The following is a 17,558-nucleotide window of genomic DNA, read 5'->3' on the forward strand; positions in this document are numbered from 1 at the left end:
ACAAAAGATAATATTTAATTTCGGTAGAACACAGACTGCTACAGATTCTGGAAGAGTCCTTCAATCCACATTTCCAGCCAATTTAAGCAATGCAGTCTAAAAAAGGAAGTTAATCAATATAGCTGCCGCCATATCCAAGCGTGAACTAAAACAACGTACGTTCTGTTCAGGAAAACATGGAATTTCAGTAAAACAGTTAGGAAAACAAGAGCAACAATAAAATACAAGTAGCACTACCTCATATCCAATCAAAAAGACAACCAATATATACGTCTGAAGAAATCAAGAAGAATAAACTAGTATGTACGTGGAGAGATTTTCATATACTAAACACCCAAAATGGATTTTGCAGGTAATATGACGAGATGTTATGTATTGCCTTTTCTCGTCTGCTTCGCCTCTACGTCTGTCACAAATACCAGGGTGAACTTGCGCCATTCAGATCATCCACAACTTGATGGTTTCACGGATCTGACACGGCAGCAGACATTGAATATCTGGCCAGCATAATTGAAACCTGCGACAATATCTATCTGTTTCTTTTGGGATCACTTAGTGTTCAGTACTAGGAACTCTGCTCCTTGTAGCCATATGAATAACCTATCTCAGAGAGCGTCATCCGATTTATTATTTTTTCTGAGGATTTGAAAGTTTGGGGAGACGTTTTTAACCAAGAAGATGAGCTGGCAAGTGAGGAGGATTTAACTCGACTTAAAAAATAGGCGGATTAAGACTGACTTTATTCCAATACTTTAGAGTGTAAAGTTATTCACCTGAGACATGTTGCAGAGTACACATACGACTTTTGTTATTCTGCTCTGGAAGTATCTCAAGTAGAGAATGATCAAGGAGTTCTGGTACTCTATGAATAAAAGTCCCAAGTCAACTGCGGCAAGAACGTCTTTCGAGCGAACCTTCCATCGATAACGTTGAAGAATTTTTCGCCAGTATGACAATGAGCAGTTTCATTCGACCCTATTCAGAAAATGGGAGTACAGTGTTCTTCACCTCATTTCAAAAGTACAAGAATACACTTTGACCTATCCAACGGCGAGCCACGAAATCATTTCGAGGACCCAAATTCAAACCTTGTGAATAGCGGCTCAAATAATCGAGTCTTTTCCCGTTATAGTACAGGTATCTCAGAGGTGACCTTTCAGTGTCTTATGGCATCACTTCTGGACAGCCCATCAAATACCTACTTAAACTCAATTGCAGCAGAAACCTTAGGAGTGACACGCAAAATTTGAGGATACAACATGGCGGGATCGACCGTAGGCACAAATTTTACACCTTATGAGTAGTCAGGTTCTGGAATTCACTGCTGGTTGATGTGCTCCAAGCAACTACTAAGAAGCCCTTTAGGGGAAAACGTGGCATACTCTTATGGACTCAAGATAGTATCTCACCATAACTTACCAGTATTTTCATTTCTATTTCCACACATCCCTAGGTTCCCAATCCCAGACTGCGGTGATCCATTGCTAATAGTTGAGCAAGCACGTGGAATGCATAAAAACTTCGTAATGGCATCAGCGGACAGAAGACATAAATATCACATACATTAGATTATGAGAATCTACTTCCATGCAATTAGTAGAAAAATATTGGTAATATTAGCTTTCTTTAGGGTTTCCATTGTTATGCATCCGCTTTGGGCGATAAAACGCCCCGCTTAGCTGTTAACATTACCTTCTCTGGTTAGATGTATAAGCCACAAAACCATTATATTTCAGGAAATAAATAAGTCTCATGGGCAAAATGTACAGTTATATGTAGCTTTCACCAGGGACCAAACCAAAATCTCAGCGTTACTGCTTCTTGTACGGATAACATGTGTTTAGGCTGAGAAGATAGCTAGTAGAAGAGCTGAGTACTATTTTAAGGCGATTTAGAAAACTCGCTGAAATGTATGATTTTTCGACTAAAATCATCAAGTGCATGGACACTGAAATATCACTGCTTCTTAATCTGCCTCATATGAGACTCTAGTGGGATGTCGGAACAGTAATCCAAAGCTCATTGTGAACTAACGTCGTCAGGTAGGTGCTTTAATAAATGCACATTATAAAATAAGTTCTCCTGACCATATCCCTTGAGAAAATTGAGTAAATAAGTTATGACTGATTCCGTTGCGCTTTTATGTAATCTTGGATGCGCTAACGAATACATCGCTAATACTAAACTCTTAAAAGTATCGTAAAAGGTTTGTGGTAAACATTTTTGAAGAATCACGGAACCTAAATATAGAAGGAACAGTAGACACTCTGTCGCTTTCCATACTGAAATAAAGTCTAATATTCAACATTTACGCTGAAAGTTAGAAGGAGTACTTGGTATACAACTTGATATTAATTTAGTTATATCTCAAACCACATATTTGTCCACGTTACATAGTCTTTTGTTGGACAACTTTATCCATGGTCTGATTAGTTTCTTTATCAAACTTAAGCATATCATGTGCACTTGACCTAAAGTGAAAGTTAGAATCATATCAATGCTAAGCGTTTCGAAGTTTGAATGGCCTTGATGGCAAAAGGATTGAATCTGTTGACGAAAACTATCACCAATTCCCAATGTATATTCACCCTTTCGAATGGTCATCTTTCCGCCAATGCACCAACCCACCGCAACACACTTATTACAATCTGCATTCCCATTGTAATCAACAGTGCACCTAACATCTAAACGAGCAGGTGAGTCACGTACTACAGCTACCAGTTTGGTGGACATAACACCAAGCAGACAAACGTCCCTCAGTTCTTTTAGTTCCGAAATGGTATCCGCAGATATTCCATTGAATTCCGTAGATACCTATCATGAACATGACATTAAACCTAGGGGCAACGATGCGTCCTGATATAGATCATAACTGATGACTAGAGCTCCTCGAACTAGAAAGTTCATTTACACTAATATGCAAATCAATCATATTAATATCACAAGTACACAATCAAAGTTGGACATATCTTGGCAGGTTGGTTCTTAATCCGAGATGTTAGTAAACTTCACTGCTGACGAACGTGGGTTGGAAATTGATGCTGCTTGGTAAGTCGGGGACAAGATTTCGAAAAGCGTTCAGAGTGCGATCAGCATCTTTGACGGTTTGACAGCCGTTTGTCATCAAACTCATAAGTGCCATGTTAATCTGTTCTTTCTGGTTTAGGTACGCTTGTGAACACGAGCAAACTTCATTACATCCTACAGGAAACGGATAAACGGATCCAATTCCTTTTCGTGCCGTTATCATCCAGTCACCTTTCGTTATTGTGGCTACCAGATGCTATCACTGTTGATAGATTCTCATCACAATGAAATTCAGTGGTGACTGCATAAACGGCAACATAAATCACTGGTAAATCCAATTACCGTTGATCATGCTTTCATTTGCAAGTTAACTACACGAAAGGAAGTCGTGTTTTTTCTGGAGCATCCTTCGCACTTTATTCCACCTACGGTTATATGTCGACCTATGACAAGCGGGTGAAATTGATAGGCCCATTGTTGCCCTCACGACTATGAACACTCTCACGGACGTTTACTGAATACTTCTTATAGGACGAACGAGGTAATTAGTGACAATGAACACAAACACAGAGAGCAAGCTATTTACATGCACGTCGTAAGCTATGTATGATTGTCACCAAGTATATGCAAACAGCCTGGTTAAACAAAAACAACAAACTTTGGGTCCATAGATCTCACGAAATTCATTGTGTCTGTATATTTAGACATGCATTATTGATGGTTGTTCTCGTTTGTTATAACACAATTCACTGGTTTGTAAATGTTTATGGGTAAGTTAGTACAGGAGGCTGCATATTCAAACGAGGTACTTTACATATATTTGTCTGCAAATTTCCCGCAAATACACGATGTAAGGGGGCAAAAATCGACTTTTCCTATTATTTACTTTGTCGTCCGCTTTATTTAGCCTTAATTGGTTGCTTGAGTGACACTTGTGAGAAATGAAGAGGAAGTATGGGATGAGACTTCAGTCTCATGAACATCGAAGGCAGGTGGCAGTTGTTTGAAATAATCCATATCAAATCAAGGTAGCTGCCTAATCTTTGGAATCCGCGAGATTTTACAATCATAAATTTGACTTTCGAACACCGACTTCTCTATAATACAAGGAGTCACAAAGTATAAATCAGTCACAGCAACAAGAATTCCGTACCTTAACATACATTCGTCCAGTTTTATGAATATGTTCATTGTACCAGTTTAATAACCATTTATTTATTTTTTTAACAGACATTTGCCAGTTTGGAGAATTTCCCTTTATTAATGGAGCAAAAATAATTGTAATGTCCTCATAAAACGTGAATAGATATCCAGCGTCTGCACATTTGTAGATCATCAAAGAAGATAATCTATGTTGAATAATTAAGGGCCTACTGGAGTTAGACAAGGATGGTGTGACCAACAGCTAACGTCGAAGTTACGCCTCGCAGTCAGGACCTAACGTGAATTACTCCTTCATCGTATCAAGGTACTACGGATGCTTTGAAGACTGAACAGCACAAAGAACGTTGTTACGGAAATATATTAGTTAAAGTAAGTACAAGCAAAGGTATGACCGCCACTGCATCAGCCAATTCATGGCGTGTGCTGGTTTTCCTTGACCTTGTTGGGGATCGATAAATTGTTCGACATTCAGCGACCCAAAAACTGGAGTATTCGGCTAAGTCTCGGAGACATTTCACCTGCCATGCATGCCCATTAGAAAGTTTAAAATCATATTGTTTTAAATGATTTTCAATACAATGAATTAGATCTTACATGTGTTTCAGTATTTTTTGAGTAACTAAGTGACGGGATAGTCAGTGACGTAACTGGTTCCGAATACGAACATACCTGTACTACATACATGCTGTAACATGAATATCTCATGAACAACTTTGACCACTCACCCCTATTTATCGTTCGATGAATAAATGCGTTAGAATCAAATAGCTCGTAAATATCTGCGGTAATGACTATAGGTATAGGTGACAAGTGTCTGAGTCCTATTAAGTTTTCAAGAGAAGAAAAATCATTCCGAACTCATTACATGAACATACCTGCAGAAGTGAAGAAAGGGCTGCTAGGTTGCGAATGAAAAACCACCTAGAACGAGGAACAGATGAGATACTTTCATGATAGAGACTCTGATCATTGACGAAAGAGCACTGGTTAAAACCATGAGTCGATGCTTTATCTAATAATAAAGCAAATTGATGTCAGTCACTCAGTTTTACCGATGTATACCGAGGCAAAAAGCAACTGTTATGTGATTTCTTAGTAGTACAGTAGTACCGAATTTAACTTAGTTGTTTAATTTACTAAGTTCAGGGTTGAAGTATTTGGTAAACGGTCCGGACCACCAATCACGCAGGCACTAACTTGAAAATCGCTACATACCAACGCGAACCGACGTCCTTGTATTCCGTAGTCAGACTATTATATAAGACTTTAGGGTACACGCTCCCTGCCGTGACACTGTAAGAATAAGTTGATGGCCGTATAAGTGAACTTATGTAAAAGTAAAAAAAGTTACAATAACAGACGTCTGGTTATCAAGAAACATAGCCATGGTCATTGAGAAAAATCGATTTTGACAGTGTGGGCGATGACAAACCAGGTTCCATCTGGTGAGGAAATAAGAAAAGATGTTGGAAGCGGTACGTGAAAGGTACATTTCGGAAATCATTAAATTGCATAACGAAGCGAGCGTCAACCTGGAATCCCGGAAGGAAACGGAAAAGCGGATGACCATGTACCCATAAGATGTTCGTGAATAATGATATTAATAATAAATACACTGCGTAGGGAATAGGAGGCAGACATGAAAAGAATGAATAGCAACTGGAAGCAACCGGAAAAGATTGCTCAGGGCAGAGTTGGATATAGAATTTTGATGGGCGGCATATACTCTACGACGAGGAGTAGCAGGCGTAAGTAATTAGGTTGAGGTATCGAATTGTTTTCCTGGTTAGCGTGTTTTTAGCGAGTTAGATTTCCACTGGATGGGGTCTCTAAACCCTCTGCCCAACCCTACTCCTTCATCCAGTATTGGGATCGGCATTGGCCCCAGAGGGGCTCCAGGAGGAGTTCCAGGTATCGATAGACTGGAAAATAAATCAGAATCAAGTCGGTCATGTAGTTACTTGTTCACCGACTTCTGTGCTTATAGAGACAAAAACATACACGAATTAGATCTTTGGCGTGTGCACACGGCAACATGTATTCACTGGGACGTCCATAAGCACGTCTTGCACGTGAAGCATCAACAACATATATTATGCCCTTGTCTTAGAAGCAGTTGAGTTCTGCAGTTATTTCGGGTCTCAAAGGATCTACAGAAATATATCCTGTACAGGGATGGTTGTGCAGAATGTTAGTGAAGGTGACCTTCAACTTACACATCACTGCACGGATCCAAAATCCAGATAAGCAGCGTCATTATTTAAAGCTGAAGGATAAGGTCGTTTGGAATGAATCATATGTAGATGACTGATGTCATCTTTGTCTGAGTTGTCGTGATGAGCTAGAGGATGCATGCTCCTCGGAGGAATGTTTATCACCATCATCATCTAAATTCTGAAGACAAGCATCTGATTCCGATGCACTGTTTCTGTTCACAAGTACAAACACATCTGACGAAAAAAATACCTTAGAGTAGGGTTATCTTTGTTCTTTTTACAGACTGACATGACATATTTAGTGTACTCATACTTTACAAAAAATTATCAATCGTAGAAGTAATATTACCTTATGTACTTCATTCGAGTAGGTCTCAAAATCGCCCCGAAAGGTGAGTCGTCGCGATAACTTATCATCAAATACTTGTCCTGCATCATGCGTCATTACGACGGAATCAGTTTCGTTACTTGAAGAATGGACATTATGAGACACTGTGGTTGAATTCAACCACGTTGAAGACTGTCTCGATTTGACCGCTCCTGTGGAACCCTATTAATTATCGAGATGAAGCATTAATCGTTTTACGAAACTTTGACCTACAGGATCTCAGTAACCTTCAAAATTAGACGATACACTAAATCGTTTCCGCTTCAGAATACAAATAGTCCAGGTATGTACAGCTTAGGTACAGACACAAGTGAAGTAGGAATTAAATCGGCGTTTTACCAAATCGGACACAGTTACAAAGAGCTTTTTATTAGGTTTGGAAATCAAGCGTTAAATCGGTCTGAAAAAGTTATTGTTACACGAAAAGAAATACTAGCTGTCGTGAAATTCGTACGGAAGTACAGACCGTACCTTCTTGGCATAAATTTCATACTGAGTACTTACTATGAAGCTCCCCAATGGCCACAGAATTTTGGGAGAGAAAACGACGTATTGGCAAGACTGCAAAACTTTGGTTTCGAGCGTATCCATCGACTGGGACGCCAACATAAAGTTTCAGATTTCTTATCACAACAGCCTGTTGTGTCACACTGAGACTGTCCCTATTTTAGTATAATCAACATTCATCCCGTCTCTTAAGCAAGACTTGATAATACAGTGGGCACATATACAAGAAATAGATGGTGAGGCACTACTACTGTATCGAGCTGTCCGCGGCAATTGACAAAGGCCACCTAACACGGAAATTAAAGGGAAAAGTCGGAAGACAAAGTGTTTGTGGGTGTTGTGGGACCAGTTAGTATTGGCGTAAGTTATCCTGTGTTCAATCGGTACTACTAATAGTGCCACAACCTATCGCTACAGCAGTGTTGGATAAAGTTCATGCCAATAATTGGCACTCTGGAAATGACAAGATGGATCAGGGAATTGAAATAAGATACTGGTGGCCGCGGGACATTTAGGGTTTTCTGAATGGTTTTCAGGTTTGCTGGAACGTGATAAACGCGGCTGGAAGACAGCGAGTGCTGTTAATTGATATGGAGGTTTGGTCCCTGGGAGTTGATACAGTCGGACTACTGGGAGATATAACAAGAAAGCATATACATATTGATTATGGCAGATCATTTCACGAAATGGTGCGAAGCCATCCCACTTGGTAGAATCAATGCTCGTACGGTAGCAAAATCATTGTTTGACAGCTAGATTACCGTATGGGGAGCACCCGGGCAACTGCATTTTGATCAGTGATCTAATTTTAAAAGTATATTGATGTGAGGATTATGCTTCAAAAACACTACCCAAACCTTTATCGAGGCGGAGGTGGTGGCATGGGATACCCTACTACACCCTCGTTTGTGAGTATACTAAAGTAGCAAACAGGAGTCAGCAGGATATTCACTACACTGTGGCTGGGAAAAGACATATGTCTTCTCAGTGATACAGCCGTGGCAAGTCAGTGGGATAATCTTATTGTGTTCGAAATGGTGGTTCCGTTAAGAAGTGATATTATATACAATCATGGCTGGGTCTGAGAGAACCTAGGAAAAACCCAACACAAGCAGAAGACACATTGTGACCGGAAGAGTTTGGGCACTCCTATGGAGATAAGAAAGCTTGGTTTAAGCAGCCAAATGTTATTAATCAACGAGGAGTTGGGCAAAGAAATAAGTCAACTGGACACTACTGGGTTAATCGACAGATAACAGAGAGTACTTATGACATCATTGAAGAGCGAAAAGAAAAAATAGAGAGCTTACTTGTACATTCCAACCTATTGAAGAAGCGAAGTAGTAGTGAGACTTCTAACCCTGTTAATCTTATTACTACAAGTGCAAATGATGTATAGGAAGAAATGAACACGACTTGTTTTTAACTCAATCGAAAATTGTACCGTTCGTACACAGTCATGATTTATTTCTTGTTGAACATTGTGTGAAATGAGTAATTCAATCTTAGCTTCTTCTCTACTCATTTGGTCCCACAAATTGTTAACTTTTTTTGTCATTATAATTCTTTAAAATAGCTGCTAGGTATTGTGATTGACTTGATATTTAGCACCATACGTTCCAAACCATAATCATTTTACTACTTATTGGTTTGTTGCTTCCGATATGTATTCTTATCAGTTCAAATACTTTATTTCGGCTCGTTTTCCCTTCTGCGCTGTTGTAAACTATGAACTCAATACATTCCTGCGTGAAGCTTCATTTTTTTATTCTCTCAGTTTTCGACTCACCATATTTTCACGATAGCACTTTGATTATCTTGTCCCACTTGTAAACCACACATAGTTGTTCCAATTAATTAAAAAAACAACTCGAAACTTTTGTAAAGATACATTTTGGGAATAAATTCTATTCTTGATGTCCGTTTTATTGTACAGATTAACGATTGTGATTTAACTGTCGATAAGATAGATGATATATGTCAACTTACTACTTTTTTGCAGCAGAGGTGTGAAGATTTTGAGCAAAATATCGTTCATAATAGAAGGATGATAGATTGGCGAGTTTAAGGTAGAAAGGGAAGTATGTAGCGTAAAAAGCAGTTCGAAAGTAACAAATCCAGATAAAAAATGGCAGTTTAGGAACAATGGGATATTTAAAATCTAAGGCAAGATAGAGAATAAAGCGACAGCACCACGTCCACTGATTTTAGGCTACATAGCGCATCCCAAGATTGCAGTTATCTTACAGGTTCTAGGTAGGATTTTCGAACTTGCTGACAGCTCAAACTGAAAGTCGGTGATCTCATTGGTTAATACCTCTTCTTTACCTCCTAGACTTAAGTGCATAAACTCGGACTAAAAACAGGCTATCAGTGTTTCCTCTTTGAATTGAAACAGTTTCAAGCCACAGACAGAAAATTTTTCGGTTATTGATGGTAAGTATATGGGGGGTTTGTCTGTAATCTTTTTCTGAAATCATCACTCAGATGTCCGACATTGAGTACTCGCTTTATTTATTTGGTTACGGGTCCCTGAAATAACGTAATAATGTTTCATGATTGTTAGGTTGGGTGTCAATTAATACTTGTAGGCTATGATGAACTACCCATGATTAACTAATTGAATGCCATGTTAATTCCATTTTAGGTCTATATGTTTAAAAATTTTTATAGTCAATTGCAATAACGTGAAGTTTTCCTTATAGTCCTGCTGTGTTGAGATTAGTGGTATGTTCCTCAGATTTTTAAAAGTCTTCATTATTTGGAAGGGACAAATTATGCTAAATGATCTGTTAAATTCCTGTGCTTTTTCAAATGTCCCAAAAAGATTTTCCTTAAAAACGATGTCTACTTTGGTGTATCGTAACAAAAACCCAAGGTTAGAAAACTTTTACGGAAGGCATAGTTATAGAAATCTTGAACTTCTTGGTCTAGCACCGAAAATGAAAGGTTGGGAATTTCAAGCTCCACGAAAAGACTTCTGGAATAAGTAATTTTTATTGATATATTTTACTTTATATTAATCCAGAGTAGTCTTAAATAGAGAACCTCATAATACAACAGGTCTTGTTGTTCATGCTTCTTCAAAAGTGCTGATCTCTGCTTCAACTAAAGAAGTTAGCATCAGAAAACATTTATATAGGTATTATTTTTGAAAATGCTACATCTTTTAGTTGTATTGATGTTTCAGCTGCAGAAAATGTTGGAAGAGTGTTGGCCTTAAGATGTCACCAATGTGGTTTCACGGAGTTATTTTCAGAAACGAGCGAGATATATAAAGAAAACGAAAGCGTATGTTCTCTGTCGTTCATATTTTAGATAAAAATAGACTAGAGCTTTCTACGAGTCCTTGTTGAATGGTGGTATACAACTGAAGGAGACACCACCTATTGAAGAGTTGGATGCCATTGGGATAGATTATGACAGTATGTCAGATGAAGAAAAACGTGCTATGTATCCGAGCCTTATTGAAACACTTCGTACTACACCCGACTGGGATAGCATCCCTTATCCGTATTCACTTAGACCTAGAGCAGGTTCATATAAACTAAAAAGTCGTTATCAAGTAAGTTTAATTTTATTTTACTAACACTGTATATTTTTTCCTCATTTATTTTTTTAAATCGTTGTAATGCTTATGTTTTGTTTTGTGTAAAATTGGCGAAACTCGCCTAAAAATATGTGCGTGAGCAGTTTATTTGTACGATTGTTAACATAACAGGATCCAAATTCACATTTGTTTGCCGTTATCACATGCATTAAGTAGGTTTTATAATCTTTTCGACTTCGATATTAGTACTATATTTAATGACATGTCTTACTGATGATTTTCATTCCTTTGTTACAGATTCTTTCAAAAATCCGTCAAGGTATGGTATGGGATCCATATTACTTGAGAATGGTGCATCCACAAAACAAAGCTTATTGGCAGCACGACTATGAAGAGTTGCAAAAGAAGAAACTTGAGTCTTTGGGAGACTTAAACGAGAGTGAAGAACCAGTTAAAACAATTGTTCCATCTAAGTGGCAGTTAATGTAAAACAGTTCAACTAATACAACTTAAGTTGTATACATACTATAATGTACATAAAATGATTTTACTGATACAAGGTTTTCATTGTTTTCTCTACACAGACGGGGATTTAACATGTCTCATTCTACATTATCGTAAGTTATTTATCTTTACTTTTTAGTTGTGGTGTCCTCCTGACACTTTGCAGTCTGGATATTCAGTTATTCATTCAGTACTGAAGTTTGTGAAGCGGGTTAATAACTTTCATCTTTCTTCATTGGTAATATCTTGGAATCTTAACTTACGTTTCTCCATTTGACGGTTTCAGTTTTCCTATGTAGCTCCTTGATGAAGACGATATTGAAATATAATTCCCCATTTAGTTACGTATATCATACTTGAGTTAACCCCATTGTGCAATGGTGGTAGCGAAATGTCAAATATGAGATCTATTGTGAGAATTTATTTCAGGTATTGGTATATGAGCAGACAAACCGTAAATATAAATCAAATTAACGAATTTGGGATGATAGTTATCAGCCTACTCGAAGCGTGAATCTTTTAATGGGTTTATATATAATTCACAAAGTGACGAGTGATAGAATCACATGCATAGTAGGCCATCATTACATATGGAAAATTATTTACTTCAGTAATTGAGCATATTAATACAGATGAATGGAATTTCTAAGGGCGTGAAGTTTGTTCGATTTAATGTTACTACCTACTCATCACTTCTTTCGTTCTATGAATAATCAGAAACGCAGTTTTAACCCCGCCACGAAGAGTCTACTTTCAACAAGTATGGTGATTTTATAAAAATATATCAATTTTCCATTTTTTTTTAATGAGTTGATTTGTCTACGAAAATTTATCATAATAACTGAGAAGATGCATATTCTAAATGTCACTATTGTGGAATCTCGTACTAATAATTGAATGAGTCAACTGGATCTTTAGTATGTTATAAATGATATACATTTAGTGCAAAAGTAAGTATGTAGACTTTTCCGTCTAGATTGCAAAATGTGTGACTGGACCGTTAATAATATTTTACATAACACAAAAATAACGTCCGGCCGCTCATGATTATGATCCGTCGGCCACCTTTTGGCTGGATAAAATCCATCTATCATCTAAGCATGAACGAAAGATCCACAGCTAATGGTTTTTTGAACCATTAAATGCAGTATATTTTGTGAAACCTTTCTCGTGCCGATGAGTATTTTGTCGGTCACTATGGATGGATTTTCATACTACACATGTATTTCACGTAAAAGTTCTTTTTGTTATGGCTATCATGGATAATGTAATGAGAGAACGTTTCACTTACCTAATCTATTAATTGTCAAATAATCTCTTATTCTGTTGGGAATCCAACATCCACAAACATCTCTCTAAAAAACTTCGCTGTTAAAAATAGACATGTGAGATAACACCACTGGGGTAGTAAACATTGCGAATTGGTAATGAAATTGCGGTATATTTCGAAATTAAACTTTTCGCTGGACGTTTGAAACTCTGTTTTTAACTGTTCTTAATGGGTACGGAAGATCCACCTAGGGGAGTTGAAAAATCTTGGTTTAAAACCAATGGTGGACATGGACTCCATCATTCTGAGGGAACAAATGGCTTACGAACCCATTGTTGATCACCGGCTACCATAGGACTGCATCTTCTATCGTCCCTTCACCGTTTTGTGAATTAGACCTCTAGGTCAAAGGTTTTGGTTATGGTCCCCTAAGAAAACCACCTGCTTCGGTTTGGGCACCCAGGTAGTATTGTAGTGAAGGAGAACACAGGTGAGGACAACCGAAAGCCTTAGTATCGATGTCTCTCCGATACCCGTATTCAAGACTAGTGAAATACTACAAATTCGCTCTCCATCGGTCACTTCGAAGGCTTGTTTCACGTGCGTTTATCCGAAGACACTGGCAAATTCGTCTGGTTTTGTTGGTGTCTCACTAAGCGCTAGAGCTGAGGCAGCACTCACAGAAAAGAATCGTTCAGACGGCCGATGGGGACTTGTTGTTCGCAGGTCAGATAACTGTGACCGTTTACTGCAACTTTGCGCATATTACAACATGTTTCTGGCTAGCACTAACTACCGGTACAGTAATCGCCGATGTGCTATCTGGCGTCCTCCCTCTACATTTCAAGCCTGGACTGATTACATCACGGTCAGTTACCGCTGGCGTGGATGTGTACAAGACTGCTGCTCCTTTTGGAGTACCTATTTGGACTCTGATCATGCCCTTGTTTGAGCTCATTTTACTTTACGTTTCAGTGGCCAGCAATTTATCGTCCTATATGGATCGACGTCATCAAATTGGTTGCAGCTTCTGTTGCAACTAAATATCAAACCGAGCTAGGTTCAAGGTTAACTACCATCCCACTGAAAGGTATAGATGAGCATTGACTGCAGTCGCATGAAGACAAGAAATTTGCGAGTTAAGTCTCGCGGTTTCGCGAAAAATCTCGCTTACAAGCATTGGGTTTTTACAGGCTCATTGTAGCTTATTGAAGCGTGTCGGTGTAGTTCAACTGACCACTAGTCTGATCACAAACGAAAATTGTTACGTAATGTAATTGTGCAAAGCTTGAGTAAGGACCAAAAACCTTGGTAGTGAGAGCTCTTTCAATTCACCAGAGTCACTGGCTGTATGATATCTGGCGTGAAACAATCTGTGAGGCTAACGGGATGCCAATCAATAACACCTGCCGACGTCTTGGACGATGGGAAAATTTCCGAGCAGCAGTTCAACTGGTCTGCCGTCCCGGCTACATAGATCAGACTGCCGTGCCCACCATGGCGGGTGACGACTGATCCACCAAATGAGGCGGAAGTCCGCAAGTAGCTCCAGCTGTTTATTTATTTATTTATTTATTTGAACACATGAATATTGATACAAGAGAGCGCCAATATATATGCGCCACACAAAACAATGAGAATTCGAAGAGAACTAGAAAAAAAATAGAACAATAACGAAGAGTTTGGTGTAAGGTAGTGTGGAAGTAATGAGGGAACGCAAAGGTACAATGGGAAGAAATCTTTCAGGTAAGGGAGACACAACCACTTTTTATGAAGAAAGTAAAAGAAGGTTACAGCAGGATCGCCACTGGCTTCTATTCTGGGCCATATCTGAAAACGTCTCTAGCCACTGTGTTGCACCATCTCTCGGACCCCAACCAGGGTGTAGTGAAGGACCAACAGAAGCCAGTCCTTTACGGCTTTCTTTCATGCCACGACACAATGTCATGCACTGACCACCTCTCCGCTTCTTCCACCCAGTCCCAGAGTCGGCAAATAATGCACGACGTGGAATTCTCTGGAACGACATTCGTAGAACATGTCCGAGCCACCGAAGTCGGTGTTCCAATACAGTGATACGGATTGGATTATCGTCACTGTGCCCGAACACACGATGCCGAACCTCTGCATTACTAACATGGTGTTGCCACTGGATCTCAGCAATCCTTCGGAAACAACGATGATCGAACACAGAGAGTCGTCTAACATCCTCAACTCGGAGAGACCAGGTTTCACAAGCATAGAGTAAAATTGCTCTCACCGACGCGTTGTAGATCCGAACTTTTACAGCCAGACTAACATCATGAAGGCGCCAAAGGTGGCCCAGATTGGCATAAGCCTCTCTGGCTTTCACTATACGTGCATTGATCTCATCACTCACGCCAACACCAGCATTTATGTAGCTACACAGATACACGAACTTCTCGACTACTTCTATCTACTCACTACCCAGGGTGAGTACAGGGTTAGAACCCCTCCAGTCTTGTAGAAGTACTTTGCACTTCGAAGGTGCAAAGCACATGCCATACCTACGGACATTGATTGCCAACCGATTAAGTGCTGATTGTGTGGCTTGGGTATTATTGCACAGTAAGACAATATCATCCGCACACTCAACGTCGAAAAGTCTTTCTCCAGGTAACAGATCCACACCGCTATTACTTACATCCATCAGAGCTGTTCCCAGAATGTCATCGATGGCAAAGTTGAAGAGGAATGGTGAGATTGGGCAACCCTGCCTAGGCCCACTGTCCGAATGGAACAATGGAGAGAGGTGGTTATATGCCCTCACTCTGGTTAAGGAACTAACTGATTCATTTACACAGGTATGACAATTGGAGAGTGTTCCAACATCATGGAGTGAGTCGATAGTTGTCCCTATCTTTAAAAAGGGTTCACGTCGTCCCTGTAACAACTATCGGAGAATAAGTCTACTTATGATTGCGTCCAAACTATTGGCTTTCGTCAAACCTCATAGATTGTTCAAAACCTAGGAAAGATTGACTCACAAAGATCAGGGTGGTTCCCATTCCGGTCGAGGATGCATTGAGCATATCTCCTTCCTCCACCAAATGTCAGAACACCGTCATACTTATCACAGGCCAACAATCGTAATGCTTCTTGACATTAGGGTCTCGTCTAATTCATTGGGCCGCACTGTTTTCTGGGATTATCTACTGAGGAAGCGTGTGCCTGAGAAGTTGACTAACATCTTAACAACCCGATATACAAACATCTCAGGCAGAGTGAGGACATATAACCACCTCTCTCCACTGTTCCATTGAAGCAGTGGGGTTAGACGACAGGGCTGCTCCACTTCACCGTTTCTCTTCAACTTTGCTATCGATGACATTCTGGGAACAGCTCTGATGGATGTAAGTAATAGCGGTGTGGATCTGTTACCTGGAGAAAGACTTTTCGACGTTGAGTGTGCGGATGATATTGTCTTACTGTGCAATAATACCCAAGCCACACAATCAGCACTTAATCGGTTGGCAATCAATGTCCGTAGGTATGGCATGTGCTTTGCACCTTCGAAGTGCAAAGTACTTCTACAAGACTGGAGGGGTTCTAACCCTGTACTCACCCTGGGTAGTGAGTAGATAGAAGTAGTCGAGAAGTTCGTGTATCTGTGTAGCTACATAAATGCTGGTGTTGGCGTGAGTGATGAGATCAATGCACGTATAGTGAAAGCCAGAGAGGCTTATGCCAATCTGGGCCACCTTTGGCGCCTTCATGATGTTAGTCTGGCTGTAAAAGTTCGGATCTACAACGCGTCGGTGAGAGCAATTTTACTCTATGCTTGTGAAACCTGGTCTCTCCGAGTTGAGGATGTTAGACGACTCTCTGTGTTCGATCATCGTTGTTTCCGAAGGATTGCTGAGATCCAGTGGCAACACCATGTTAGTAATGCAGAGGTTCGGCATCGTGTGTTCGGGCACAGTGACGATAATCCAATCCGTATCACTGTATTGGAACACCGACTTCGGTGGCTCGGACATGTTCTACGAATGTCGTTCCAGAGAATTCCACGTCGTGCATTATTTGCCGACTCTGGGACTGGGTGGAAGAAGCGGAGAGGTGGTCAGTGCATGACATTGTGTCGTGGCATGAAAGAAAGCTGTACAGGACTGGCATCTGTTGGTCCTTCACGTTTCCTTGGTAGGGGTCCTAGAAATAGTGCAACTCAATGTCTTGAGACATTATCAGACGACTCAAAATAACGGCAGTGGAAATCCTATTGTAACTTTTTTTGCTTCATAATGGTGAGAGGAACTTCTTTGACTGGAACGATCCTTTCTGATAGTTTAGTGAACAAAACACCACTGGGGACAATCGTATATATTTGACACTAAATTACAGAGCATCTCAATAAAATCTGAGAACCATATAGTAAATAGTTAATTTGAAAAATATCAGTCTATCATCTCAAACTCGACTGTCCCCGTTGCGAACAATATTATTATCATTATTTTCACTGTCATATACTAATTTCTATCCATTTTTGTTCTTTTTTTTATTTTACTCACATTCCTTTCTTTATTTCTTTACAATATGAACGTGTATAATTTTGTTTCTTTTTACAGGTATTATCATTTTTAATATCATATTAGCTGCATGTTGATTTACAGTAACCCATAAAATTACCGAATTTGAATTTAAACGACATTATCGAAACAGTTACATCTATTTTGACCTAGGCTGTCCAATAGTATCGGTAGCATGGATACACATGATGTGACTCAGGGTCGATTACACAAAATTTAAATAAAGAAATGTATTCAAATGTTCAACAATATGTTGTTTATTACTGTTATATAAAATAAACATTAATGAATAACATGAAAGGTAATTAATTAATTAAATATGGGTAAATACCATATACGTTCATCAAAGATTTGATGTTTTACACATTTTAATTTTTACGAATCA

At 39.3% G+C, this 17,558-nt stretch overlaps 1 protein-coding gene across 3 annotated transcripts; it reads left to right on the top strand.

Moving 5' to 3' along the window:
- Positions 1–6,799: 6,799 nt before the first annotated feature.
- MRPL18_1 (39S ribosomal protein L18, mitochondrial) lies at positions 6,800–17,512 on the top strand (the record flags this gene model as incomplete). Of its 3 annotated transcripts, XM_051214360.1 has the most annotated exons (8): positions 6,800–7,078; positions 9,950–10,029; positions 10,071–10,180; positions 10,214–10,291; positions 10,331–10,444; positions 10,476–10,593; positions 10,631–10,867; positions 11,150–11,469. In XM_051214360.1, the coding sequence occupies 6 exons, from the start codon at positions 10,080–10,082 to the stop codon at positions 11,339–11,341; spliced, it is 840 nt and encodes a 279-aa protein (XP_051067524.1). In that variant the 3' UTR covers positions 11,342–11,469. The 3 variants fall into 3 exon arrangements, with proteins under 3 accessions (XP_051067524.1, XP_051067525.1, XP_012796634.2); XM_012941180.3 differs by lacking the exons at positions 6,800–7,078; positions 9,950–10,029 and having other exon boundaries at positions 10,032–10,291; XM_051214359.1 differs by adding an exon at positions 17,213–17,512 and having other exon boundaries at positions 6,800–10,291; positions 10,476–11,469.
- Positions 17,513–17,558: the final 46 nt, after the last annotated feature.

This window comes from Schistosoma haematobium, chromosome 2 (genome assembly GCF_000699445.3).
Source record: "Schistosoma haematobium chromosome 2, whole genome shotgun sequence".
Classification (NCBI taxonomy): domain Eukaryota; kingdom Metazoa; phylum Platyhelminthes; class Trematoda; order Strigeidida; family Schistosomatidae; genus Schistosoma; species Schistosoma haematobium.